Raw genomic sequence first — 26,897 nt, forward strand, 5'->3', positions numbered from 1 at the left:
GTCTAAATACAAAAAACATATGCATCACCTACAACTTAAAGTAGGAGACAGAATAATAACATAATTAACTGGCTTCAATCACATTCAACCATATCCAAAATCAATCATAGTTGGGCAAACAAGTTGGCAGTCTATAGGTTAGCATAGACAAAAAAACTTAACTAAATATTTTCGAAGTAGTTCCCGAGGAATTGAGGAAATAAAGATCTGCTGTAAATTTCTCTAAAAGCAGATTTCTGGGACAACTATCACATTCAGCACTCCGCAACTAGAATGACACAAAAAAAGGACCCTTGCAGTAAATACTGTAAGTCAGCCTAATTGTTGTGATAAACTTATTAAATAGATTTCCTTTCCCCGTATACAAACTGTATATTTTCAGATATATGCCCTAGAGCTAAATCTATAATCGCTTTATTGAACGGAAAAAATAGCAAAGTCCTGCTGCTCTAGGTATTGCAGGTGAAGATTTATGGTGCACTTTGTTGGCGCAAGCTCTTTACGTGCGGCCATCGACGCATCCCTAGAAATTTCCAACGAAAAATGTTCCCCATCCAGACATCAGTATGAGGATTGAGCATCAACCCTGCCACAAAAAAGAACTACCAGTCAATCCAGAAGAACGAAGAAAAACTTATTCTGTGGCACGACTTGATAAACAATACTGAGGCCCCCCACCACAGCAACAGTTGGAAACCTTGTTCCGTAGAACTACTGCTTTCGATTCTCCACGGACTGCGTCAGCGGATCGCACCAATAGTATACACAAAACGAACCAACACCACAGACATACTCAAAAGATTGAGAACATTAGACATCCTCATTAATCCAGTAAAAAAGTTATTATCCACAAGAAAGAGAAAGAACAACAGACTCTTGCGAGATTCGAGTGTAACATTCGCCCAAATACTACACAGCGACGGAGCGTAGAAAAAGTACCTATTAAAGACTGGCAGGCGTCAGTTACCTTAATCCTACTCGTTTTTCACCGTCTCGACCTTGCCAGTTGATTTTCTGGTCTGTTAAGGCTAAGTAAAAAGTTTTTATTTTTAGGCCATCAGTCAAACGACTTTTGATCAGCTTTCGTTTACATGCGAACACAACCACATAGCTGAGTCTCGGATCCTCAGACTACGTGATTGCTATTAAAAACACGGCTCGAATACCTTTAATATGTTTTTGGGTGACAGTTCTTTATTAAATCCATTGGAGATGGATTGACCCTTTCCTTTTTCTAGCTACTCATACTCTAAAATATCAAACAATACCGGTGTTATTTCAAAGTTCTATGGCATCAGAGTAGCTAAAAAAATAGTTTACTGCAGTCCTTCAGTATATAGCAGTCTCTGGGGGACCAAGTCTCCGCTTCCGTAATCTTCTCGTGATAACGTTCTTATCTCTCCCAATTTGTGGCACGGGAGGGTTCCGTGGAATATTCCTTCCCCACGGAAGCTTCCTTTTTCACTAATTTCCACTGCTAAGGATCCTATCGTGTGTTATTGCCACGATAAGAGACTCCGTTTTTCTCGTGTTCCCGTACGACCGTTTCTCACTATATTTGTTGTTGTTCTGTTTTTTCGTTCCCTTTTGTCAAAATGGCCGTCTTTTTTGTGTTTCTGAGAAATATTCACTCTTTGATCGAAATTTTAAAAATAAAAATTCTAGAATATTCCTACCCTCCTTCGCAGTATTTTTTCGTTACCTAGGCCTTTAGTCGTTTTTTTCTGTCCCGCCGGAAGGTCGCGCTGTGCCAGTCTGGCAGAATGGCACATTCTCCACGGACAAGTCCCCATCAATGTCCCTACTGATCGCATAACACCGGGTTATCGTCAAGTAGTGTTCCAGTTCTCTGTAATCAATCTTACAAATCGCATGAGAAAATGAAATTTATCTACTCCACCTCAACTCACTACGTGTCACAAATGGCATCGTACTACATCTCACTGCCTTTCAACATTTTCACAAAATTTGCACCATGAGGAGTGTCCTAGATAAAAAAAAATTTCTGACTACTTACGTCATCTAGCCATAAAACTTATTTTCGCTCTTTGTGATTGAAAAGTTGGGACGTGGCACGGTCACGCACCCGTTAAAATTAATTTAACGTCACTCACCAAGTATAATCAGTTATTTTTGCGGTCCTATTCGATATTAAAACTAAGAAACTCTGTGGCTAGGAAAGTTATTGAGTTACTCACCCTTTCCGAGCGAGTTTACTCAAACTTACTATGTCGCCACACAGTGAAATTGTGTCATACACAGGTTAAAAATTTCAGTCGTGTTTAAATAGGTAAATATACTCACCTATGTTTTATATATATACATAAGTAGCACAACTAAAATTTTCTTTCAACAATTTTAACAATTGTAAAAATTTTCAAAGTTTGGTCTGACCAAACTAGATCAAAACAAAAATTTTAACAAGTTCAATAATCAAAACTTGGTTGATTAGTTCAAGTTTTAACACACAAAGACAATCAAGTTTTTTCTCCTTCTCTTCCTTTCTTGTTCACGTCTTCACTTATCCTCTTCGTTCCATCATCTTCATTCCATTGCTTCTCCATCCTGATCTTCAGCTTCACTGTCTTCTAGGACTTTTTCCAACATGTCCATGGGGTTGCGGGCCGTACCCGAACTCTCCTGTTCCAACAGCCTCGGTTTGCAACAAGGTAGCAGGTCCACATTCAGCTTTTGCTCCCGGTTCCTGCAAAAGCTGTTATGAAGGCACAGGCTCTCATTTCGTTCTAGGTCAGCTCTTAAGACCTCTTTCTTCTCATCTTCAGTTACACAAGGCGCTCCAGCTACTCGCTTCACCGCCGTGGTGACCGCGTTTCTGTGCGTTAGGAATGCTCTCTTATAGGCTCCCGGTCCTATATCTAGCTGGAAAGATTGATAGGCTCCCGTGTTCCTCGACATGTGACGCTTCGCGCGTTCATACATCCAAGACGTCATCACTGCACGGAACCAAGTCATCAACCTTTGCCTTGACCATATTCTTTCAATGGCTTTGGGTATTCTCAGAACCTTGCAGGTGGTTCTGAAAAGATCCAATTCGCGGCTCATCTTCACGTTGCTCAGCTGCTCAGGAGTCGGCACGGCCATCTCCTGTTCACTTGTGTCCGCGTTAGCATCCAACCACCTCACTGCCAGCATGGCACTAACCACCACGATTGACACCTCTTGATTCTGATCGGGTAAACCTGTAGAGTACAACTCCTCCACGTCCCATACTAGCATCAGAATCCCGCGTTTGGGGTACCATAACGTCTGCGCCAAGCAGTGGCAAGGATACTCCCCATGGGTTCTCAATATGTTCCTTCGGGTCCGATACCCTGAGGCTCCCAGCAACGGTTCTACCTCCATCATAACTCGGTGCAAATCGTCTTTCTCTTCTATGGTGGGGAATTCAGTGGGTAATGCTCCACTCGCTTTCTGCTTCTGGAACTCGCTCACATTACCTTCGTTCAATCTCAGGAACTCTTCACCCACTACGTCTTGCAACTCGCCTTCAGATCTCTTCGGGACTGCCCGAAAGAACTTCGCAAACAAATCATATGACCTCTCCGACATTCTGGCCAACCTCACGCACTTTTGCACAGAGAAAAAATGGTCAATCAACACCTGCTGCGTCCTCGCATCCATCACCACCATGTGCGTAGGATACCTACTATTGCAATATGGTGCGGAGCTTGAACCCACCAGATATTTTGAACCAGTAGGTTTATGATAGGCTTCACTATCCTTCAGATTCATTTCATTTTCCAGAGCTTCTCGCCAGCCTCCAGTCTTCTGCTCTGTCTGCAATGCTCCAGGGAATACTTCCACGCTGAGGGACGTCACTAGCTCATGGGCACGCTCCAGGCGCTCAAGCGATTCTATCGAGCTCGTCATGCTACAAAATCCCAAGGCTGTGGTCAAGTTTACATCCGTCACCCCATGACAGTCCGCGACCAACTCCATGCCACTCTTATCCGACATGCTCAATCTTTCATACAATCGTGCCAGTTGTCGATGCTGCTCGCTCAGCGTAATCAGGCAGTGTCCCAAATTGCAAACATGTCCTTCCATCCCACTATGTTGAGCTAAACAGGTGCCTTGCTTCAACCAATAGCTCGATGGACTTTCCTCGGATAGTTCCGTGGATGGGTTGCTCTTCCGCTTCGTCATCCTCATGGCCAAAAGATGGTGTATCATGGCCAGATCATGTAGACTCGAATCATCATCCAGGTCTAACCTGATATCCGCCGTCATGTCCCAGATTAAACCGGCGTTAGGATGGGGACACCAAGAAGGCTTCATGAGCTCCCACATGGTTACTAGGCTGGTTTTCAAGGGACCGTCCCAAGAACCACAATCAAAACTCACTTGCCTCTTCAGCTCAGGAACCGAGGGTTCGACCACTCGTTCTTCTTAAAATAATTCCCAGCTTGGGTTGTTCCACCATCAGCATTCCAGTTTCCTTAATCCGTTCGACCCAGAAATTGAGCACTATGACTTGCTCATAGTCGAAGTACGCTTCCCTGGCTTCTTCATTCACGAAGGGATTATACGTCATCCCCGGTATGCCAGACACATATTGGAACGACTTCAGTTTCCCTAGTGTTGCAAAGTCTTTTTGTCCCCTGACTGTTTCAATCAACTCCCGGCTCACTTTCAATTCTTTGTTGGAATACCTTCTCATTTCTTCCAACTTGCGATAGCTCTCCATGTCATTCGACTCCCTATTTGGTACAATCAACGGCATATCCTGATATAGTTCCAGGAGTGCCCTAAGGAAGTTTCTTTCGCAATCAACTCCCTTTTGCCGAATGATCTTTATGCATTCTCCCAAAACAGGAGTGGGGATACGATCCACAACGAACCTTACAAAGCAAAGAGCATCCTTACGCTTAGCCCAGGCTATCGCGGAATCGTCTTTTTAAATCAACGCTCGTAGGGCTTCCATCAACTCCAGCTCCTGTTCCTTTGATTTCAAATCATTACTGGCTTCATATTCCGCCTTCTTGATGCCCATCAAGCACCAAGCCAACCGTACTTGCAGGTCAGTTCTCGAGCATGGATGAGCCAGGTACTCTGCCACCGTCGTAGGTGCATGCATCGTCTCGTCGAAGTATCTTTGGAGGGCCGCCCTCCAAGAGATTTCCAGCAGTTTTTCCAGCCCGATTTCGTTCGCCTCCGAGGACATTACCGTGCCGTATTCTTTCCGATTTAAGCTAGAATTCTCCGTAAGCCCTTTCAGATATTCTTGCATGGCTCGCTTCTCGCTCCAAGCCATCAGGTGCCCTCTCGCGGAGTTCCTCGCCTTCAACATCTCCACATAACCCCTGCTGGGTCTCCCATGTGGACCGATTCCGGCACAGTGACTCGACTGTACTCGACCACCTCGAGTTGTCCCTCCAGTTTCATCTTGGCCATGTTGGTTCGCGAGGGCCTGTAATCTTCAAGTCCTCCAGATCCACACTGACTGATAATCTACATCTCTAGCTTAGTGTCTGCTAGGGTTCGTGCAGTCTTCTTTGATTTCGTGGCTGTCGTGGTCAGACCTGCCAAGAGCATAGGGGGTATCGGGTTCTCTTTTTCTCCCCCGGTCAGCGTCGCACCATCTCCTTGCCCGCTCTCTCCTGAACGACCTGCGTTCGTCAAAGAGGCCACCACTGCGCTGGCTTTTGACTTCACCACTCTCTGGTTCACGGCTCGACTTCCTGTCTTCCCTTTCAGCCGGTTCAGCCACTTTCTGGCTCGTCTAGCGGGTAATTTCTTCGTGACCTGCTGATCATCGGCACTGTCCTCTGTAACTGACTCGGTCAGAACATCAGACTCCATGGAGTTCATTATTTTCTCCAGGACCTCACGCATAATGGGTTGGTTCAATCCCACCTTCATTATGGACTGCGTCCCATATCGTCGTATCACGTCCCATGACCTTTCCATGAAGTTCAATCGGCTCCAGGTTGCCCCTGTCTTGCTTTCTAGTTCACTTTGGTATCTCTCCCATTCCTCTCCCGGTAGCGTACTCAGGAAGGATACCCTCATTGACTCTTCAATTTTTCTCCTTCTCGGTGACTCATGGAGCAATCTTTGTGGATCCCTATTTCGGTACTCTTTCGCCTGACTTATTGGGTCCATCGGGGATAAGTCGGCCGACGCCTCCTTTGTAGGGGACATGGAAGACGATGGCGTCATCAGCAATATACTCCCATCGACTTCCCCATCGTCGTCCTCACCGAACCGGTATTCTAGCAAGTCTCTCTCCAACGCTCCTATATCCGTCTCACCCGGCTTTTCTGTCTTTCCCCCGATGTCGTCATCGTCCTGATCCATCAATTCATCGTCATTCGCATCAGGTTTCGGCTTAGGTCTTGAAGGGCCTTGTCGTGTGTCTATGCCCGAGTCCGGCCGCGCCGGTACGGTCAGGTCTCCTGCATGATAAAACAACTCATCATTCACCAGGAATTCTACAGATTCCTCGCCATGTGGTGCTAGGTCCTCTATCGTTATATATGAGCCTCCTCTGCACTCCTTTGCCACTTCCAGCATCACTACTTTCACTTCTCCTGACCACTTCAGTTTTGATAAGTCATCTGTGGGAGCATAAACCTCGTTCCACATCTCAGCCGAGACCTCTGGTCTCCTGGAAGGTGGTGCTTTGATCTTTTTCCTGCTCCAAGCATCAGGAAATGTGAAGTCAAACGTGTGCGCGGCTGCAACGTTCCAACTGATGAAGCGCGGCTCCATCCCTTCACTCCACTTCGGCATTCTCCTCTCTGCATCACGAGCTGCTCCGATGCGAGGGGCAATGACGGGAGATGTGACTCCCAACAACATCCTCCTTATCGGTGGGTATCGAGGGCGTTGGTCTGGCAGCGGCCTGGACCCGGAAAGCCACGCTTGCTGGTTCTCTTTTGCGTGTGCGTAGGCTTCTGGCAAGAGTGGAACTCTCATTGCCGCTCCTGAATCTTTCACTACTGGTCTGAGATTCCAAAGGTTTGGGTTAAACTGGATGTGGGAAAGGTCTTCGCGGCCCATTCGGCACTTGGAGTTGTTGTTGAAATCCATCAACACCCAACCTGGCTCCGCTATTCTTCCGAACAGCCTATCGTCGCTGGCCAGCCCTCTCAGCTCCCTCTGCTCTACTCAATTCAGCACGGAACAATCCACGACTGAGACCAGGTTGACATACAACACAGAATTCCTGTATGCCTTGACTTGCACCTCCAGAAACACGAAAGACATCACCGGTCCATACACCACCGTGACGAATTACCGCAGTCCGTGAATCAGAGCCAACGGATCGATCCGCATCATGACAGCCAAATCTGTCAGCAAGGGCATGCCACAATACTGCTTACATTCACCCGCATCCGTCGCCATCTTATCTTCTCCCGTGACACTCCTGTTCTGTTGCAAGAGATATTGGAGCAGGAGAGTCCTCCATTCTTTCATCTTCCTGAGCGAGGCGGTTTCTAACTGCGCGTTGAACTCACGACTTGTTCCCTGGAGTTGTTCAGGGTAGCGCAACAGCACAAGCAAATCACCCAGTCGACCGTAGGTCATGGCAATCAGAGTCAGGAGTCTATCCAGTCTCAAATCTGCCAACGCTTGGGTGAAGAGGTTCGCCGGCCCCTTCACGAAATTCTCATGACCAAATGTCACGTACATGGCTAATATCAGGCCAATCGACAGCTTCCTGATATCCTTGACGAAGCTCGCGATCAGGTTCCGAGATGCCCTTGGATAGCACGTCGACAGGAAGGATGGCGTCCATCCCACCCCCATTCCACCCAAGATGGCATCTGATTGTTCATATTGTGCCCTCGTTGCCAGTACGTCAGCTTGGAACTTGTCCAACGACATCGTGTTTACATCCTGCATCAATTTCAACATCATACCCCCAGCTAACTCCCGGACATCAAACAAGTTCTTCAGATTTGCGTGTATCTCTTTGATCGCTGCCGGCGCATGCTCGAACGCGTCCTCTCCAAAGGTGCACAGTCTTGGTGACAAGTACAACCATAAGTTGTTGTGCAGCTTCGTGCGCAAGCCATTGCCATGAGATCTTCTTCCGCTGATGTCATGTTTTTTCTGACTTTCCTTCCCTGCTCATTCTCTGCGTGATCCATCTGTCTGAACCAGAGATCGTCAGCCACCTGTTGTACTAACAGATGATCGTCATCTACCCCTGGTCTTAACTTCAGCAATCTGGCGAAGTTGGACAGCTCCAACCCCAGAACCTCATCTAACACCAACAGAGTTGTGCGACAATTTTTGAGTCCCTGTATGGCATTGGAAATATTAGCCCAAACGGCAGGAAGCTCAGATCGGGATGGGTAATAATTGTTGGGGTCTACCACTCTGTTCGGGGCAGGAATTATTAAGTTGAACCGTCCCTCTGCTATCGTTGGGACCATCGTGTACACAAACTGAAGGGGTTCTGGCAATGCAGCGTACCCTGGCGACAACACAAAGACCACCTTCACTACATTTTGGGTGAAACGTTGTTTTGCTGCTGTTTCTACCTCAGCCATCGCCGAGAGCAATGTCATTATCGCCTACCCTATGACCTCGTTGCTCGGGATCGACTCATCCGTCAGACGTGACAACAAGCCCCTGCTTTGCAGATGATCATTCGAGCCTGCAACCACTATCACCTGCGGCTCCATGCTGACCACCCTTCGCACACTTATCATCATGCGTATTGACTGTCCCCAGTCCAATTTAGGCGCCGTCAAGAAAATCACGTCGGGCCAAAAGAGAGAACGGGGCGTATAGAGATAATCCGAACTGGCCACAATCAGGTACTTGGCAACTTTCATGCCCAAGGGATCATAGGCGGCAAACAGCCCGTCATCGAATGGGGCCTTCAGTTCCCCGTATCTCCTGTCATCTCCATTCACCGTGGTCACTCGGGGGTAGTCTCTTGAATATTCGCCGGGCGTCTGACCAGGTGGTTTAGCAAACTGCCTGTACTTCTTGTGATGCTTGTTATTAGGCTTGCTATCCGTCTGAAACTAGCCCTTACGAGCAGGTGGCGTCAGTTCCCTGGCTCTCTGGCGGACGTCCGTAAGAGACCGGGTATTCAGAGTAGTCGTGCCGCAGCGTAGTCGTGGAGCTGAACTGCTCCTCCTTTGCTAGCAGCCAATCCACGCCCGGTATCCGATATAGTCGCGACACTGTGGGACTTTCTCCGCCGATCATTCTCATTGCGTCCTCCCGACACGTCAAGGTATTCATGTTCAACTTCGTTGACATGTCCGTCTTGTACTGTCCCCAATGACTAGGGTCTGGTCGGTTCCAAAGCAGCACGCTGCCTGGTTTAACTCGATCAGCTGGCACGGCGCTCGTCCACGGTCCTGCTGCTGAAGCAGGGTTTGCCGTAGCGGGCGGGTCGTTCCTCCTAGACACGGTCTGGGAGTTATTCCTGTTCTGATCAACTGATTTCCCGAGTCGGCTTTCAAGCGGTTGTGTTCTGGGAGGAGCAGCAGTCCCTAGCCTTGCTCCTACGTTTGAGCTCGGAGCGATGTTTTCAGCTGTAGCCGTCTCCGTTGCCAAGGGCCCTAGGCGGTTGACTAGGGATTCGGGCACGCTTGCCCTTATTCTATTTCCTCCGGTCAAACTGGTCCAAGCCAGAAAACTGGTCGCCCTCGACTCCTGCTCCACTTCCCTCAACTGTGTCTGAAATACGTCATTGATCCAGTGTCTCCCTTGTTGGGTGTTGAAATGTATCCCATCTCGGGTGAGCGCGATGTGATCAGTCATGCGCAACATGTTCTCGAGATCCAGAAGTCGCAGCTCGCCAGGGTTGTTTCTCACCAGACTGCGGATCATTTCGTTCCGTCGTGTCACTTTGCCATTCATAAAATCTGCCACTGTGGTGCCCACCATCGGGTTCTGTGGTATCGTGCATAGCACCACAAGCCGGGGCCTACACTTCTCCTTTAGTTCGTTCAGGAGGCAGACCAATAGAGGCTCCCACTTGCTCTCCGGAGTCACTGGTGCTCTCGAGACGTCGTTGGATCCCAGCATTATTACCAGCGTATCCAGCTGATCTTCGCTTTGGAATTCCATCATCTTGATGACCTGAGCCACTAAGGCTCCTCCAAAGGACAGAGTGGTAGTCTGACCATAGACGAAGATCTCATTCAGATCCCTCACCAAACTGTCTCCTATGATCAAGTGGCGACTCCCTGGGGGAATTACCTGGTCGCTCGTAGCGGGGTTCCAGCTCATGTCATTTAGGCAGGCTCCGCGGCCCCTTGCGTGAACTGGTGACGTGCCATCAGATTCTTCCTAATGTCTACCACGCGGGACTTTTGAAAAGTTCCGCCATGCGCAGTCCCCGAGGACGCTACCGTGCGGGGTGCTCGCTCCGAACTATTGGATGAATGATCACGACGTTGGGAAGGAACGATCCTACCCAATGTCCGCCCAGTGGTTCTGTTAATCTCATCCATTGTTGCTCTGGCCACTTGATTAAATGATTCTTGGAACTGGGGAGCGAATAGGTGTCAGAAGGGTCTGGTATCGTGTTCCTCTGACTGGGAGCAGACTGTTGTGTCTGCTGAGGAGCCTCGGGCCCTCTCGATGTACACAGCTCCTATACTCTTGTCTTGGGGCGTGTGTCGCTGGATCCCTCCGAGGACTTCATCGTCGCCAGAACTTCCTGTGAAACTTGGCTCACCTTTGCCATATACAGCTCCTTCAGTTGCTTTATTTCATCCTCCTTGTAGGCCACCTGCAGATCTTCGTACTTCTTTTTCCATTCGTCTCTTTCTCGAGCTATCGCCCTATACTCCTGGAGTTTGGCACACAGCTCGCTCTGATCTCTCTTTTCTTCTCAAACGTCTCAATCTTCTCCGACGTCTGGATCTCTATTTCGCTCACCCTCACTCTCTTCGGAGGAGGAGCAGCTGTTGGAGAGTCGACTGAATGTGACGGGCCTGGCCCATCACGTTGTCTTTTCGCTCCAATGAGCGGCTGCGCTTGTTGGATCGGCAAGGGCATCTCACCTAGCCGGTGGTCCCTCTGTTCACCTAGTCCTGGCTCACGAGCCAGGTCGTGGCCAGACATTTCTTCACGCCGCCATCTCATCAGTCGGTTTCGACCTCTCTCGGCGGTCCCGGACTCACCGAAGGCCAACATCAACACCACTTCTGTAGGGCAATTCCCTCGACCCTCTCGTCCTAACGCATTGAGGAGCGCGACCACAAACATCGCCAGCCCCGGGTCTTCTCGTGTAAAGTCACAATCGATCAGCCGCTGATAAATCTCGTCTAGAGACGCTCCTAGACTCGCTGAGAGGAATTCCATTAGTTCATTCGTGTCACCCATTCCTCGGGCCCTCTCGATGTACACAGCTCCTGTACTCTTGTCTTGGGGCGTGTGTCGCTGGATCCCTCCGAGGACTTCATCGTCGCCAGAACTTCCTGTGACACTTGGCTCACCTTTGCCATATACAGCTCCTTCAGTTGCTTTATTTCATCCTCCTTGTAGGCCACCTGCAGATCTTCGTGCTTCTTTTTCCATTCGTCTCTTTCTCGAGCTATCGCCCTATACTCCTGGAGTTTGGCACACAGCTCGCTCTGATCTCTCTTTTCTTCTCAAACGTCTCAATCTTCTCCGACGTCTGGATCTCTATTTCGCTCACCCTCACTCTCTTCGGAGGAGGAGCAGCTGTTGGAGAGTCGACTGAATGTGACGGGCCTGGCCCATCACGTTGTCTTTTCGCTCCAATGAGCGGCTGCGTTGGTTGGATCGGCAAGGGCATCTCACCTAGCCGGTGGTCCCTCTGTTCACCTAGTCCTGGCTCACGAGCCAGGTCGTGGCCAGACATTTCTCCACGCCGCCATCTCATCAGTCGGTTTCGACCTCTCTCGGCGGTCCCGGACTCACCGAAGGCCAACATCAACACCATTTCTGTAGGGCAATTCCCTCGACCCTCTCGTCCTAACGCATTGAGGAGCGCGACCAAAAACATCGCCAGCCCCGGGTCTTCTCGTGTAAAGTCACAATCGATCAGCCGCTGATAGATCTCGTCTAGAGACGCTCCTAGACTCGCTGAGAGGAATTCCATTAGTTCATTCGTGTCACCCATTTCTTATCGTGTTGATTCTTGTGTCGTGTAGTTTCTTCCGGTTCGTTTGATTCAATGAATTCAATAAACAATTTCTGATCAATCAAGATCTAAGAAACAAGTCGCGACTTAAAACCTTCATTTTTAGATCAAACATCATTCAAATCTTTAAAACTCCTTCATTGAAATTCTCTTCTCAATTCAAATTTAAAAATTTAGCAGCAAGGTGGATCGTCCACCTGTATCTTTGTCAGGGTAGCACAAATGAGCGCTGTCACCTTGATTACCTGGAGTATTCTAGGTCTTTTAAGACACAAAACATAAAACATATCATAACAATAACATAACACATAAACATCACACTTTTACACTTATCACATAAAAACATAATCCCTAATACTTTATGGAATCTCTGAGGATTTCACACTTAGAGGGTTTACATTTCAGACCCGCCTGCTTCATGCAAGAAAACACCTCATCCAACCTCTCTATGTGGTCTTCTATAGTTGGTGTTGCAATCACGACATCATCGACATAATACATGATGAGATTCCCGTTTTTCTTAGTGACGCTCGTGAGTGCCTGGGCCATCAGTCACTGGAATGTGGCAGTCGCGTTGCACAATCCGAGCGGCATCCTCTTCCACTGGAACAATCCCAGCTCGCACGCGAAGCCAGTTTTTTCTCGATCTTGCTTTCGCAGTGGCACTTGCCAGAACGCAGAGCCCAAATCTAACGTCGTGAAGAACTTCGCGTCTCCCAGCTTGGATAGGCTCTCATCGATGCGTGGAATCGGGTATGCGTCCTTTATAGTCACTGCGTTCAGATAACCGAAATCACAACAAAACCTGAGTTGCCCCCTTTCTTTTTCGCCATGACCACGCCACAAGCCCACGGCGACTTCGACGGCTCGATCATGTCATACTCCATTAAAATCTCGATTTCGTTCCTGCACGCTTCTGACTTGTGAGGGGTTATTCTCCTCGCCCCTTCCCTATGAGGTACCGAGCCCTCTTCTATCTCAATCTCGTGTTCTACAAAATTACAGCAACTTATGTCGGCCTTATGTTTCGAAAAAACGTCTGCGTTCCGACTTAGCACCGCCCTGAGCGAATCTAGTTCCTTGTCTGATATTTTACCCTTCAAATGTTCTAACTCAGGTAGGACCGGTCTATTCGCTGCTGACTCTTTTTCCGTCGGCCTCTCGGGAAAATTGGAACAACTAGACAACCCATCATCTGTTTCCGACTTCATTGAAAACAATTTCCTAAAAGATTTCATCTTGGTTTGCATGCAAGGGACATTTAGTTACATCAAACTTTTTCAAGTTCTCCACACTCTGAAACTCTGTGTTCAGAGGCAAAGCATAGCCAAGCTTCTTTCCCCTCTGTATTGTCACTGTTGTTGCTTCTGTGTTCAACAACACACTCACACACAGTCCGCTCTGAGTGAGTGAGAATCTTCTTCCTAAAATAGCCGAGCTTTTACTGTTTGGATTTGGTACCAGACACACCTGTCTGTCATCGCTGAGTTCATTCAAGTTCCTCATCCTAAACGTCGCTACTACGGCTTGGTTTGGTTCTAATCTAACTTTTCGATCCAGAAAAATTGGCCTTGGCCTGGTTAATTAAGATCTTATTAAGGGGTTTCTTTTCATACTTTCTCTCAGGATCCTTGATCCTAATCAACCCGTCATTGAGATCGATCGTGACATCAGAGTTGCGCACGAAGTCCCTTCCTAAGATGAACTGATCGGATTCGTCCAAATTCTCCAAAGACGTCTTCCTCCGAGCTGCAGTGAAATGATCGGGGTTCGTCCAGTCACATAGATCGCTCCCTGATTGGCAGCTGCCAACCTGATGTTTGTCGGTATGAGATCCGACCTCTCGAAACCCATGTCGGTCCAAATTTTGACTGGCATGACACTAACCACTGCTCCAGTGTCTAGCAGTCCCTGTACTGAAAATTGTCTGCCTTGCACGTCCAGCACGTGTGCGGCCATATCGGCCTCGCAACCTATGTGCACCGCATCTTGTTCGAGCATGGCGTTGTGTCCGATTCGTCTGACCTTCAGCTCCTCTTGACCAATGTATATCCGGCCAATCTGATCGTTCGCATCAGTTACGTGAGCTTTTGTGTAGATATTGATGCCATCCACATTCATTAGAATCGGGTATGGGCCATGGACTTCGATGTAATGTCCATCCACTTTCATCAGCCTCGGACCTCCTGTTTTGAGCAGCGCTCGCATTGCCCTGGAGTCCAGTTTGGGGATCTTTCTCCTTCAGGTAGTCTGCATAAATGTCCAGGTGGACTAGTGTAATCTCGGATGGTTCACTCATGTTCTTGACCACCTGGTGCCCTGCGACTGAGATAATGGACATTATCTTCGTCCCCTCCTTCGTCATGCCGGAAGTTCTACCAGATATAACGTTCAGTTTTAGTTCCTGCTTCCTGGGTTTCTCTTTGTCTTCTTTTTTCGTCATTTTACCCAGAATATTAAAATTTTCCCGAAGATCTGTGCTCTCCAGTTCCGACCTTACCCATTGCTCCACTTTTTTCGTGGCTAGCTCCTGTTTGACATTTTGCAACGCTGTCCTTGCCGCCAGACCGTAATCCACCTTGAGTGGGCTAGCCGACTCTGCCTCCAGGTTCGAGGCTACCACCTCGTCAGCCAGTGTCTTTACCTTCTTAGTCGTAAAGGTGCTCGGTGTCGTCTCCTTTCTCCGAGACTCGGCCTCGTTCATCAGACGTGCTCGACTGGCCTTGACACCCGAAAGCGCCTCTTCGTGGCGGGGATGTTTCGCGTCCGCCACTGCATCCCAAAACTGAGTGCAATCCGACTTGAAGTGTCCTTCCAAATTACAGAAGAAGCACCTCGGACCATATTTCATGATGAGCCCTCTGACGTACTCTTCGTGATCCTCGTCGGTCGCGTCGACGTCCTCGAGAAAGTAGTCTATTGCCTTCATGTTCTGTTTGTATGCAGAACACGCGGAAACGTGATGGTCCATCGAACCACAATTCGCACAAGACCTCCTCTTATCCATGTCATCGCGAGATTTGTACCAACTGGAGTTCACAACAGTGTTTGTCCCGCTATAGTTACCATAATTGCTCTAACGGTTTTGGGCCCTCGGTCTTATGAGTAAAAACTCGCGTGACTTCATACGCAAATCATCGGGCGTGGGTACCTGGTCAAGTGACAGGGTGAAGTGTGTGGCCAATATCGTTTTCAACTCCTCACTCTTTACTCCGTCCATGAACTTCGAAGCAATCGCCAAGTTTCGCTCGGATATTCTCTCATCGGGATTGCTTCTCCTCCTAAGCAATTCAAGGTCCTCCAAAAAATTTTCTATGGATTCGTCATCTCTTTGACGCCTCTTTTCGAACTTCACCATAGCCTGGTGCCCTTGTACTCCAGAGCCGAAACGATTAAGCAGGATGTCGAATATCTTGCGAACGCTGTCTCTCTCATTGGCTCTTTTCGCCATTACACAATTTAGTGCAGTACCCTCCAGGTTGCTTGTTAGCGCGCTGCACTCTTGTTTCTTTGAGAGACTCTCTTCCTCAAAGTGCAACTTCATCACTTCTATCCAAGTATCAATGCAGCCGTCTGACTCGTCTTTGTATGACTTCGGCTTTTTCAGTGTACTTCTTGACCTCTCTCCTCTCTCGGTTGACTTCGAGAGTTTAGTGATGAATGTCTCGAGAGATCTATTCAGAGGCTCAAACATCGAGGAATACATCGTCGTGTCCTGTGAGACTGTAGTCAGATCTGCCACTGAACTGACTTGTGGCACAATTGGCAACCTTGTCTCCGGAGTAGCATCTGCTTCCGGCGGGACTGGATTCGTCCAGCCAGGCCTCGACGGGGCTGCCCTTGGCCGCTCCCTATTGCTAGGTTAGCAGTTCGTTCTCGAGCTTTGCTGGGCCCTGGCAATGCTGCCCGTCCCATCTCCATCGTTCGCGTGGTGTGAGCGCCGCCTTGGGTTGGAACGCTCCTCCCAACTGCTCCCATTCAAGATCGCGTCAAGTTTCCGCATCATTAAGTCAGATTTGGCATCTAACTTTTTTTCCCGGCTAGTCATCGTATGGGCGTAGGTATTATCATGATCGTTCAACAATCGCTCGATCTCTCTTGTCATCCTAGCCTCTCTTTCCTCAGACTCCTTGTTTGCCTGTACCAGGCTCTCCGCCAGGCATTGATCGGTGTTGCGAATCAATTGAGCCTGATCAACCCTCGCCGCGACTTCACGTGCGTTAGTTCATCTCTCAGATTCTCTCGACCCTGGTGAGCTCTCTCGTCAACTTGATCTATTCTCTTGGTCATGTCCCGTCTCAGTTCATCCAGACCATTCATCCAGACCCCAAATGGCGGGGTTAGTCCCAAAGAAGATGAGGTCAACAGCGGCTGCAGCCTGGTACTTGATGACGCACCGCCTTTTTGCTTGCTCATCGACGTCATCAATCTGTCGAACGTTGATGACGCTCCCATCGTTATCCCATCTGACATGGGCCTGGTCGGCGAGGCGGACGACGCCTTCCCGCTCATGTCGTTTCTTGGGCACGGTGTGAAGTTCACGTCCGGATGGGTTATCTCCGGGTGGTCATAACCGGAAGATAAACCTTCAGTTCGTAGTGACTCCATGCGCTCATCGTACAAAGGTTTGCAGCTCTTCTTGGCCTTCGAACCCGGTTGTTCTTCACTCGGGCTTATGCTCGACATCATCGCGTTGTTGCTCTGCTTGGCCAGAGATGAGTGGGTGTTAGCTGGATGTGAAAATTCTCTTCTCCACCTATGACTCTTGGTCTCCAATTTGGACATTCCCCTGAATAACACTTCCTCTCGCGGCGCGACCTCGGAACGCTCCGAGGTCTCCTCCGTCCTCTCAACTTCCTTCCGCTCGAGGTCCTCGCTCGGCTCAAAGTCGGGTCGGATAAGCGTCTGTTCTCCTTCGTCAAAGGGGTCCACAAGCGTTTCGCTCGCGGGTCCGGTCTCGGCGCTCCGCCCTTGATAGCCATCGAGGTTTTTCTCGCTCCTTAGTTTCATTTCGCTCACTGAAAGATCAGGTTGACCTTTAGTCGATTCGTTTTCAGCAAACACGTCGGAAGCGCTGCTAAACGAGGACTGGCTACGCCTAGTTTTAAATTTTCGCGTGCTTCCCTTGCTCAGCCTGGGAATCTTAGTAGTTGATCCTAACGAGTCCCTGCGCTGCATACTTTTTACCAAATAACAATATTCTTATAAATTAATGGCGATGCACACGTACCGCAAACAAGTTCAAGTTAAATTACTTAACGCTGCCTCTTCGATCTCGTAAGTATCAAAAAGATCTCTTAGATTTCTCAATGACAATTTTAGTGACTCAGCTAAAGTTACACACACAGGGCCTACTCAGTATTGATATAATGCTAACTCAACCCTGTTGTATAGTATAACGGTAACCTAAATTTTTCACAAGATATAATCAATACACAAAACACAATTGATAATCAGATAAGAGTATCCTACAGGTGACAGCGACCTTTCGTCAGTATCAATTTACCGCCACACTCTTATCAAGTCACTGCTTTGTTAAAATCAAACAATCTTTGGTAAAAAGCAGTGATGATTCAGAAACAGATCAAAAAAACTTAGTCTTAAAGAAAAAGACTTCCCTCAATCGGAACGATCCAAAAGATCGAAGCCCAGGACACAAGTGAGTGGGTATTTGCCTAATACACCCACCGAGGTCTTCTTTTAGGTGTCCTGCGATTGCCCGAGCTGTCCTACTAAGTAGCTCAAGGCAACCTCTGATCGAAAATTTCTAAAGTCTATGAAAAAGCTCCCCCACACCCGGAACGCTCTCAGTGCACGAGAGCAGGGAACAATTTTTCTTCTCAAGTGAGTGTGTATTTGCCTAATACACTCACCGAGGTCTTCTTTTAGTGTTCCCGGATTGCCCAAACTTTCCTATTAAGTAGCTCAAGGCAACCACACAACCAAAATCACAATCAAAAAACAAATTCTGGTTCGGGTACTTCTGATACACCCGATCTAGAATCCAAAGTTGATCACGAATTTCCGGGTCAAAATGGGCTCCTATGATCTTAATAAGCGCGCCTAATATCCTAATATGATCTCAATTAAATGGATATTTTCCGTTTCCCAAATTGCCATAGAAGGTTTCCTCAAGTTTCTAACAAGGAGAGTTGTTAGGAGGTTTAAGTCACTCCGGAGGGTTACTTCGCAGGGTTGATAAGACACTTAGCCTACTCCGGAGGGTTACTTCGGAGGGTACCTTAGTCATGCAAGAGACTTCGGAGGGCCCCCCTTAACTCACTAAGGAGGGTCAATAAGAGGCTTAATATGCTCCGGAAGGTTACTTCGGAGGGTTCTTCCAAAATTTTCAAGTTTTTGATTAGGGCCTTCAACTAGCTTAGAAAAGCGTCAAAACAAGCTGAATTCTCTATGGGGGGTTGTTTTTAACTTCTTCGGAGGGTCTCGTGGAAAATCTCCACTAAGGAGGGTTGCTAAAGCGCTTAAGTCACTCCGGAAGGTTACTCCGGAGGGTTCCGCAAAAATCAAGAAAACAGGTTATCTTGCCGCGTTAAAGTCTCTAAAAGCGGTCCACCTGACCAAAAATTAGGTTGGCTGACACGGTCAACCTTCCCAGCAGGATAAAAAGGTGTTTTGATAAAAATTTTCTGCCGCTCGGAGGGTTACCTATAGTTTGGACCCTCCGAACCAACAAATTCTAAAAAAAAATTTCTTTTCCGAGATTATCAACCCAAAAACGGTTGCCGTCCGAAAAAGTGGTCCAAAACGTCCACTTATGGTACCAAAAATATCCCGATCGATTGGCTAGTCTTTGAGAAATTGCCAAAAACGTGTTTGTCCAAATGGCCTTTTTTCACCACCTATATAGGTTCTGAGAAACTTTTTCCGCAATTCCTACTGGAAGTGCCTAAAAATAATTGAAACAAGCGTAGTAGCCCTGTACGGCACTGGAATAATGCAAAAAAATTGGACCAAAATTGGTTTGGAGACAAAATTTTGGCCAATAACTATCAAATTTGGACCCTCCGAGTCCGTCCTTTTCCAATCCTTAAGTCGTTAGCTCTATCCACGGAGCTAGTCAGAGGGTTACTCAAGAATTTTTCTGGCAGCCGAGCACGTTATGCTAGCACGCTCCTAACACAAAGAATTTTATTGCTCTAACTCTAAAAACTCAAAAACTCGATCCCCAAAACAGATTGACAAAATTCAGAAAATTTTGATCGAAAAATTTTCGTTTCTTCCAACTTCTAATGAGTCCTTTCTCACGCAGTTTCTTTAGTCAGGGGGATCGAACGACGTAGCTACTCCCTATATAAAAGCTTTTTGCTGTTCGGAAAAGCTCGGATATCCAAAAATTTGGGGGTCTATAGTTTGGTCGAAAATCGATAATTTTCGACGAAATTTGGGTGTTTCTTGGGTTTAATTAGGAGATAAGTAATATATAATAAGGATAATAACCTATTAGTAGTAGTTAATGAATAGTGCTATACCCTCCTTTGCACCAAAATACCCGAATTAAGACCCTTAACTCGGAAATTTGTAATCGATGGAGGGTACAATCGGACCACGCCAATCTTGCCCCCCCACCACTTAAGTTTTGATGAAATAGTACCCGAACGATACTAAAATTGTTGCAACGATACTCAACAGTCGTTGTGGATGTTGTCCCTGATGTCCTTGTTGAGTGTGGAACACGTCGGTCAGCTTGCCACACTACCCTCCGGCCACCGGCAAAATCACCATTAACGTGCTTAAATACTCAAATTACACTCAAGGGAGGGTATCCAACCCTTCACCAAAACACACAATCTTTCTATCAGAAATGATATAAATCAATCTGAAACAACAACAAATAGGAAGGTCAGATCACATCTCGTCCGGAAATAACATATAAACTATCACTTTATGTTTTTTACTGTTTTTGGTCTTTTTTGAATTTTTCACTGTTTTTTTTTGTATTTTTTTTGTTTTCAAATAAATTTATTTTTGGCTTTTTCTTGGCTATGCACATCTGTTGTTTGGTTTTACGCTTTCTGTTTAATTGTTTTTGGTCCCGGGACCTTGGGAAAAGCGGGCTTATGACTTCCCACCTAACCCTCCGGCCCCCGGAGTTTTCGGTGTTAACTAAGTTAAAAAGCTAAATAGTACTAGACGGAGGGTACGCACCTTCCCCCTAGTAAAATAAAGGTCATTAGGGCCTCTAACTCGGGCATATGCCCGGAGCGGAGGGTTCGTCGCTGAAACGCTTGCTGATCATGATGGTCTCATGCCTTTAACAGGCCCACCCAGGAGCGCCACAAAAACGTCTATGTAACATTCGCCCAAATACTACACAGCGACGGAGCGTAGAAAAAGTACCAGTTAACGACTGGCAGGCGTCAGTTACCTTAGTCCTACTCGTTTTTCACCGTCTCGACCTTGCCAGTTGACTTTCTGGTCTGTTTAGAGCTAAGTAAAAAGTTACTATTTTTAGGCCATCAGTCAAACGACTTTTGATCAGCTTTCGTTTAGATGCGAACACAACCACATAGCTGAGTCTCGGATCCTCAGACTACGTGATTGCTAATAAAAACACGGCTCGAATACCCTATTTTAATATGTTTTTGTGTGACAGTTCTAATTGACCCAAAAGTTCAGTTAAATACATGGGAAAAACTGAAAAACTGCATGAAAGAGTTAGTCGAAAAATTCGTGCCTTTACTTAAGATACGCAGCAGTGGCAACCAAATGCTGCTAGCAGGGGCGGTGCGCATGAAGATAAAAGAAAAAATGAATGCCTGGAAAACATTCAAAAATTATCAAATAGCCGACAATTTAACCAAACATAAAACCAAACGAAATGAAGTTAGATCTGCCACGCGATCGGAGGCACTCACACGTGAAAAAGAAAAATCATCAGAAGTTAAAACTAAACCGAAAAAGTTCTGGAGTTACGTGCGCCAAAAAACTACCATAAGAGAAGCAATCCCCGCTTTAATAAAACCAAATAGTATGCTAACTGACACAGACGACGAAAAGGCAGAAGTGCTCTCAAACTTCTTTGCATCGGTTTTCACTGACGAACCCCGGGTAACTGGAAGATCAGCCCTCCACCAACCGCCAGCATTGATGACAACCTGGAGCTAACAATGAATGACATCCGAGAAGAACTCAATCGGTTAGACACTTCAAAGTTGCCTGGAACAGATAGACTTCCTCCTAGGGTCCTATTTGAATTACGATAATTCATCTTAGAACCATTTTTGATCATTTTCCGAACCTCTTGGGAGACAAACAAATTAACCGAAGACTGGAAGTTGGCTAACATTTCTGCAATATTTAAAAAAGTTAAAAAAATTGATGGCAGATAACTACAGACCAATCAGTTTAACATCAATATTTTGCAAGTTATTCGAAAATTTTGTTCGCAAGCATTTAATGGATCATTTCAATGAAAAAGGACTAATAACAAATGCACAATACAGTTTTCGATCTAGACGTTCACTGAACTTACAACTCCTGAAAGTAATTGATGACTTCACCAGGGCAATGGACAATCATGAAAATGTCGACGTGATATACTTGGACTTCAAAAAAGCCTTCGATTCGGTACCGCACAAAAGACTAATCGGAGTTCTTAGACAGTATGGAGTAACTGGAAGAACCTTAAACTGGATAACAGACTTTCTTTCGGGACGACAACAGAGAGTGGTAATCAACGATTCAAGATCCTCATGGCAGCCAGTAAATAGTGGGTTACCCCAGGGTTCAGTACTCGATCCAGTTTTGTTTTTGATATACATCAACACAATGCCGGACGAAATAGCGTCAAAAATATACATGTTTGCTGACGATGCGAAATTATACCGTCAAATTGAAGACAAATTGGATGTAACACGCATACATGAAGATTTACAATCACTAGAAACTTGGTCAGGCCAAAGTCTTTTGTCCTTTTATATCGACAATTGTGTTCACATGACAAGAGGAAAACAAGAAACTGGACATGGAGAGGATTTATAAAATCAATGGCGAAAACATTAAAGAAGTGCAACTCGAAAAATACTTGGGTATCTGTCTTGACAACAAACTGACATTCGAAACACCCATCACTAAAAAAGCCAATAAGGCAAACGGCATGATAGCAGTAATTAAGAAAAGCTTCACTAAAGTCACGAAACAAGTATTTTTAAGCATCTACAAATGCTTGATACGGCCACACCTTGAATTTGCGAACTTAATATGGCACCCAAGACTGATCAAGCATCAAAAGATCTTGGAAAACGTACAAAGAAGAGCGACGCGTCTGGTTAGATGTGTGAAAAATCTATCCTATCACGAACGCCTCAAAGAACTGAATCTATCATCGCTGGAATACAGAAGGAAAAGAGGGACAATGATAGGGATTCTACAGGTAACGCATGTAAAATGGTAGTACGTAAAGCAAATCTAGAAATGCAAAAAAACTTCTTCACGATAAGAGCACCTCTCGACTGGATAATCTGCCACAGGAAACAGTGCAAAGCAAGAATATCGACGAATTCAAGTGGGAACTGGACAAACATTGGAAAGCGATTGGAATTGACGTGTACCAATTCGAACAGAGATAGGAAAAAAAACCTTTGAAATGACCACAAGGGGCACTGCCTAATGGTCATAAAAACTTGACTTGACTTGACTTGACTTGACTTGACTTGACTTGTAAGCTACCTTACACTCGCAGTTGCAGCAATCGTTTTGAGGTTTTCTTTCTATACCCATTCAAAATACGGTTTTACCTCTGAGAACTCCCACGGAGGCTAATGGCAATTTTGTAACACAACTGGAAACGATACGGAAACTGCAAAGATGTAGACGGTGAGTCTACTATTTTATTCAATAATTTTTTAGACAAGTGTTCATTTAAATCGTTCAATTTTTTGTTAGTCTACAAATTTTTACGAGCGAAGTAGAACACCAGCAAATAAATTGGTTTAAATAAATTTAAGTCAATAAAAAATTATTAAAATACAAAAGATTTGCTTTAACTAGCATTATGAGGTATCTACAACTAAAAGTCAAAGTATTCACAGTCAAAAAGAATTTTACAATCAAAATGATTAATGTTAAAGTGTATGAGTATCTAAGATTATTAAACAATTATTAAAACAATTTTTTCAAACCAATTTTTCCACCTTTGTGATATCATTTCTCAGGATAAACTAATAAATTTAGTCATTTTGCATGTTTCAAATTGAAAATAAAATTCGAATCCATCACTCATACCTAGTGTCAGACTAATATTTTAGTATGACCTAACGGCTCCTGTTCTCATCGCGCGTGTTCAGTTGTGGCTTGCGTTAACTTATATGGAGGGCCTCCGATGTTAATAATTTCTCAGCCTCATTGCTTTTGTCAATTACTCGCCAATCAAATGCCTTAGATTGTCCATACTTAAGAGTTTGCCAATTTCCTCGCGACTGGGTTCAGCCTTTGCTTTTGATGTCCAGCATTACAGATTCAGGATTTTTTTGTCCTAAGTTCTTCGTTAGTTTTTGACGCTTCTTCAAAATTGTTCCATTTCCCGGTACATCAACAAAACCTGTGTGTTGTTCCTTCCTCAATGCTTTTTTTATTGCTTGAGGGGTGCACAGCTGCGAAAATACAAAGAAGTTTCAGTATCAGTTGGTTTTCGATACCATTTGCATGTGATCTCTCTTTGTTGGTATACTTCAAAAATTATGTCCAAAAAGCTAATTCAATTTCCATCACTTTTTTTTGTAAAATGTTTTTTTATAACAATTAATTCACTCTATGAAGTATTATATTTGATTCCCCTTTCACAGTACAAGTTATTTCATCTTCGTATCGTTCGAACAGTTTTTATATCTTGAGAATGCGTTAAAATTGTAAATTCAAACAAACGTTTTTTTGTACATTTTTGTGCATCTTCAGATTTTAAAAATTCTAAACTATCTGTACAAAATGATCAAAGATCATAAAAAGTGTCATACATATCATTATTCCAAAATATTAAAAATTCAACCAATCAAAACTTTAGAAATTTTACTGAAATTATGTAACAACTATTATGTAACAATTTTAAACATTTTGTCACAAATTTCTTTTGAGTTTTCACCTTTTTTGTTTTTACAATTTCATTTTGTCGCTAATTTTCATGCTAACATGTAAGTTATTTCAAAAATTTATTGTTTTAGCCAGAATTTTTCGATTCTGGAACTATAGCCTTAGTGTCAGCTCCCTACTTCTAAACACGTCGGGCGTGTTAATTGCCGGTCTTTCGTTCCTAATGTGCAGCGCATCTAGTGTGAGTAATTTGATGCTGCTGGCCGCCTGGTCGATTATTTTCCCTTTTAACTCAGACTTACCACTCTCACTACCACACTGCCTTATATGCTGTCCAACTTGGGTAACCTCTTTTCGGTGTTCCTCAATCCTTGTGGTGAGATGTCGGACCGTCTGGCCAACATAGATGGATTTGCACCCACAACATTCAAGTCTGTACACCACTTCACTGGAGAAGGAGGATTTTAGAGAGGGTATTCAAGTTTTTATTTTCCTCGTCGTGAAAATTATCAGCGCATTGGTGATAACGCGCACTTTTTTTGCTAATGTCTGACTGTGATTCCCCCTATATTGGACCATCAAGATGGGTGGTGAATCACTGCTATAATCACAGGGCTTCTTTTTATCAGCCAAGTTCTTTTTCTTTTTGCCCTCCCTGGTGATCTTTTCAAGGGCACGGGATGCAACCAGCGACGACCAACTTTCTGGATATTGGTTATCCAACCACTGCTCACGGTTGATTTTCATAACTTTATCATATTCTTCCCATGTTGATGTACTGCGGAAAAACCGGTGAACAGTTCCTTCAATCACGCTTCTCATGTACTGAAGGGGGGCGCAGCTTCTAAAACTTGGTACTATGGAACCTGTGTCTGTTGGTTTTGATATTTTCCTGCTTTTGTCAATACTTATTTGTATATCCAAAAATGCCAATTTTTCGTTTGTGTTTGGTGTCTCTATTGTGAACTATAAATTTGGATGTAGTAAGTTTGCAGCCCGTAGCACTTTTTCAGGATCTCCCTGCACTGTTCTCACCATATCGTCAACGTGACGGAGAAGTTGTTTTTCTCTCTTATTGCGATGCATTTTCTACAGTACCAGACGGCTTTACTTATATTTTGATACTCATCATCTGATATATCACCGCATTTTACGTAAAACCAGTTCAAACAGCATTCACATTCTACACCTTTTGACCCTTGCGTGACTTTCTTATTGCACTCGGGACATATTCCGTTAAAATCTTTCTCGGGCAAAAACATTTCGGGAATATCCCTCGAAAGTGCAGTTTCGTACTGCTTCAGTCAAAGATTTGCTAAAATAACGGCAAGACATGCCCCCATTGCCAAACCATCTTTCTGAACGTACCATGTTTCCTTGCACTTGAAATGGACTTGACTAACTGCCATGTTCAATAGTCTCTTCATGGTTTTCCTATCAAATGATGGTGGTTCATCTTGCTCATACAGTTTTCTCAGAGATATGTGTATCACTTCTTTCAGTGGAACATGTGTATACAAACTCTTCACATCTAGAGATATCAAACTTTCATTGGGCCCAAGATTAGTGAACGCTCAATAGCTGGTGCCTTTTCTGTTGTATCAAATTTCGTAAGGCAATCTCAAATGCTTCCGATACGGGAACGTTTGTGTACAAACTATTAACGTCTAGTGAAACAATCTGTTCATTTTCATCAAGAATTAGTTTTTTGAGTTTCCAGGAAAAAACTTTACAAAGGTTTTTCAAAAAGGTGGTCAAAAATTTGTTCATTTTATGCTAACTACTACCAACAATTGATAGAACCAGACGGAGTGGTGTTTCTTTTTATGTGCTTTAGTCAAGCCGTGAAAACTAGCGGGCTGAGCTCCGGTAATTCTGAGTTTTGAATAATTCTTGTCAATTACGAATTCTTGTTCCTTGTTCTTTCATTTCGAGTAGAGGAACATTGATACCTTTTTCTGCTTTCAATTTCAAATTTCTCCAGTAAGCAGTTCCAGTTCCTTAGCTTGGTGCAGTTCAAAGCATTGCTTCACCACCCCCTTGTAACGCTACTTCCGTTTGAAGACGACGTGTTTAAACTTGAATTACAAGGCAGCCTGTCTCGAGAAGTCTCTGGAAGATAATTTGAAAGTATTTCCCTCTGACAGTAGACACTTGCTTTGAATCGGTGTTGACGTTTTTTAAACTAGCTGCACAAACCGTTAGGTTGCAAGCTTGGTGATTCAAACGTTTTTTCCAATTTGATCGCCAATTTGAAAGAAACACAGTCAAATGACTCAACACTAATAGTGGGAGACACAAATCTACCACAGATAGATTGGGAGATCATGAGTACATTAAAAGATGAAAATAGCGCTGAGTTCACCTTTATAGAGGCAATAAAAGACGCACTACTAACACAACATAACGAAGAGCCTACAAGGCTAACTGGCAGAGACAAGGCATCACTGCTCGATATTGTGATGTCAGATATAGTCTTAAACGATCTAGACATCACGTTAGAGGCGCCAATCGGAAAAAGTGACCATGTCCTTGTCAAGATAGATGTGCCAGTAAACAGGATTAAATCGAAATGTAAAAACCGCAGAAACTATGAAAAAGGAGACTACCACGGGATGAGAAACCATCTAGCTGACCCAAAAGTTCAGTTAAATACATGAGAAAAACTAAAAAAACTGCATGAAAGAGTTAGTCAAAAAATCCGTGCCTTTAATTAAGATACGCAGCAGTGGCAACCAAA

General features: G+C 45.2%; 3 protein-coding genes across 6 annotated transcripts in view; all 3 read left to right on the forward strand.

Moving 5' to 3' along the window:
• Positions 1-323: 323 nt before the first annotated feature.
• LOC134853411 (serine/arginine repetitive matrix protein 1-like) overlaps positions 324-26,897 on the forward strand; it is a 458,950-nt gene continuing 432,376 nt past the window's right edge. For 3 of the 4 annotated variants that reach the window (XM_063869406.1, XM_063869407.1, XM_063869408.1), the window contains exon 1: positions 325-344. The gene's annotated coding sequence lies outside the window, so the exon portion shown is untranslated. Of the gene's footprint in view, positions 345-26,897 lie in introns of all 4 variants that reach the window. The other variant, XM_063869409.1, reaches the window with a different exon arrangement.
• Positions 324-26,897, forward strand: part of LOC134853413 (Golgi-associated PDZ and coiled-coil motif-containing protein-like) — a 340,830-nt gene continuing 314,256 nt past the window's right edge. Inside the window, exon 1 of the mRNA XM_063869411.1 lies at positions 324-343. The gene's annotated coding sequence lies outside the window, so the exon portion shown is untranslated. The remainder of the gene's footprint in view (positions 344-26,897) is intronic.
• LOC134853517 (galactosylceramide sulfotransferase-like) overlaps positions 26,485-26,897 on the forward strand; it is a 55,267-nt gene continuing 54,854 nt past the window's right edge. The window contains exon 1 of the mRNA XM_063869515.1: positions 26,485-26,709. Within this exon, the coding sequence (XP_063725585.1) occupies positions 26,485-26,709 (225 nt within the window). The remainder of the gene's footprint in view (positions 26,710-26,897) is intronic.

Source organism: Symsagittifera roscoffensis, chromosome 8, assembly GCF_963678635.1.
Source record: "Symsagittifera roscoffensis chromosome 8, txSymRosc1.1, whole genome shotgun sequence".
Lineage (NCBI taxonomy): Eukaryota > Metazoa > Xenacoelomorpha > Acoela > Convolutidae > Symsagittifera > Symsagittifera roscoffensis.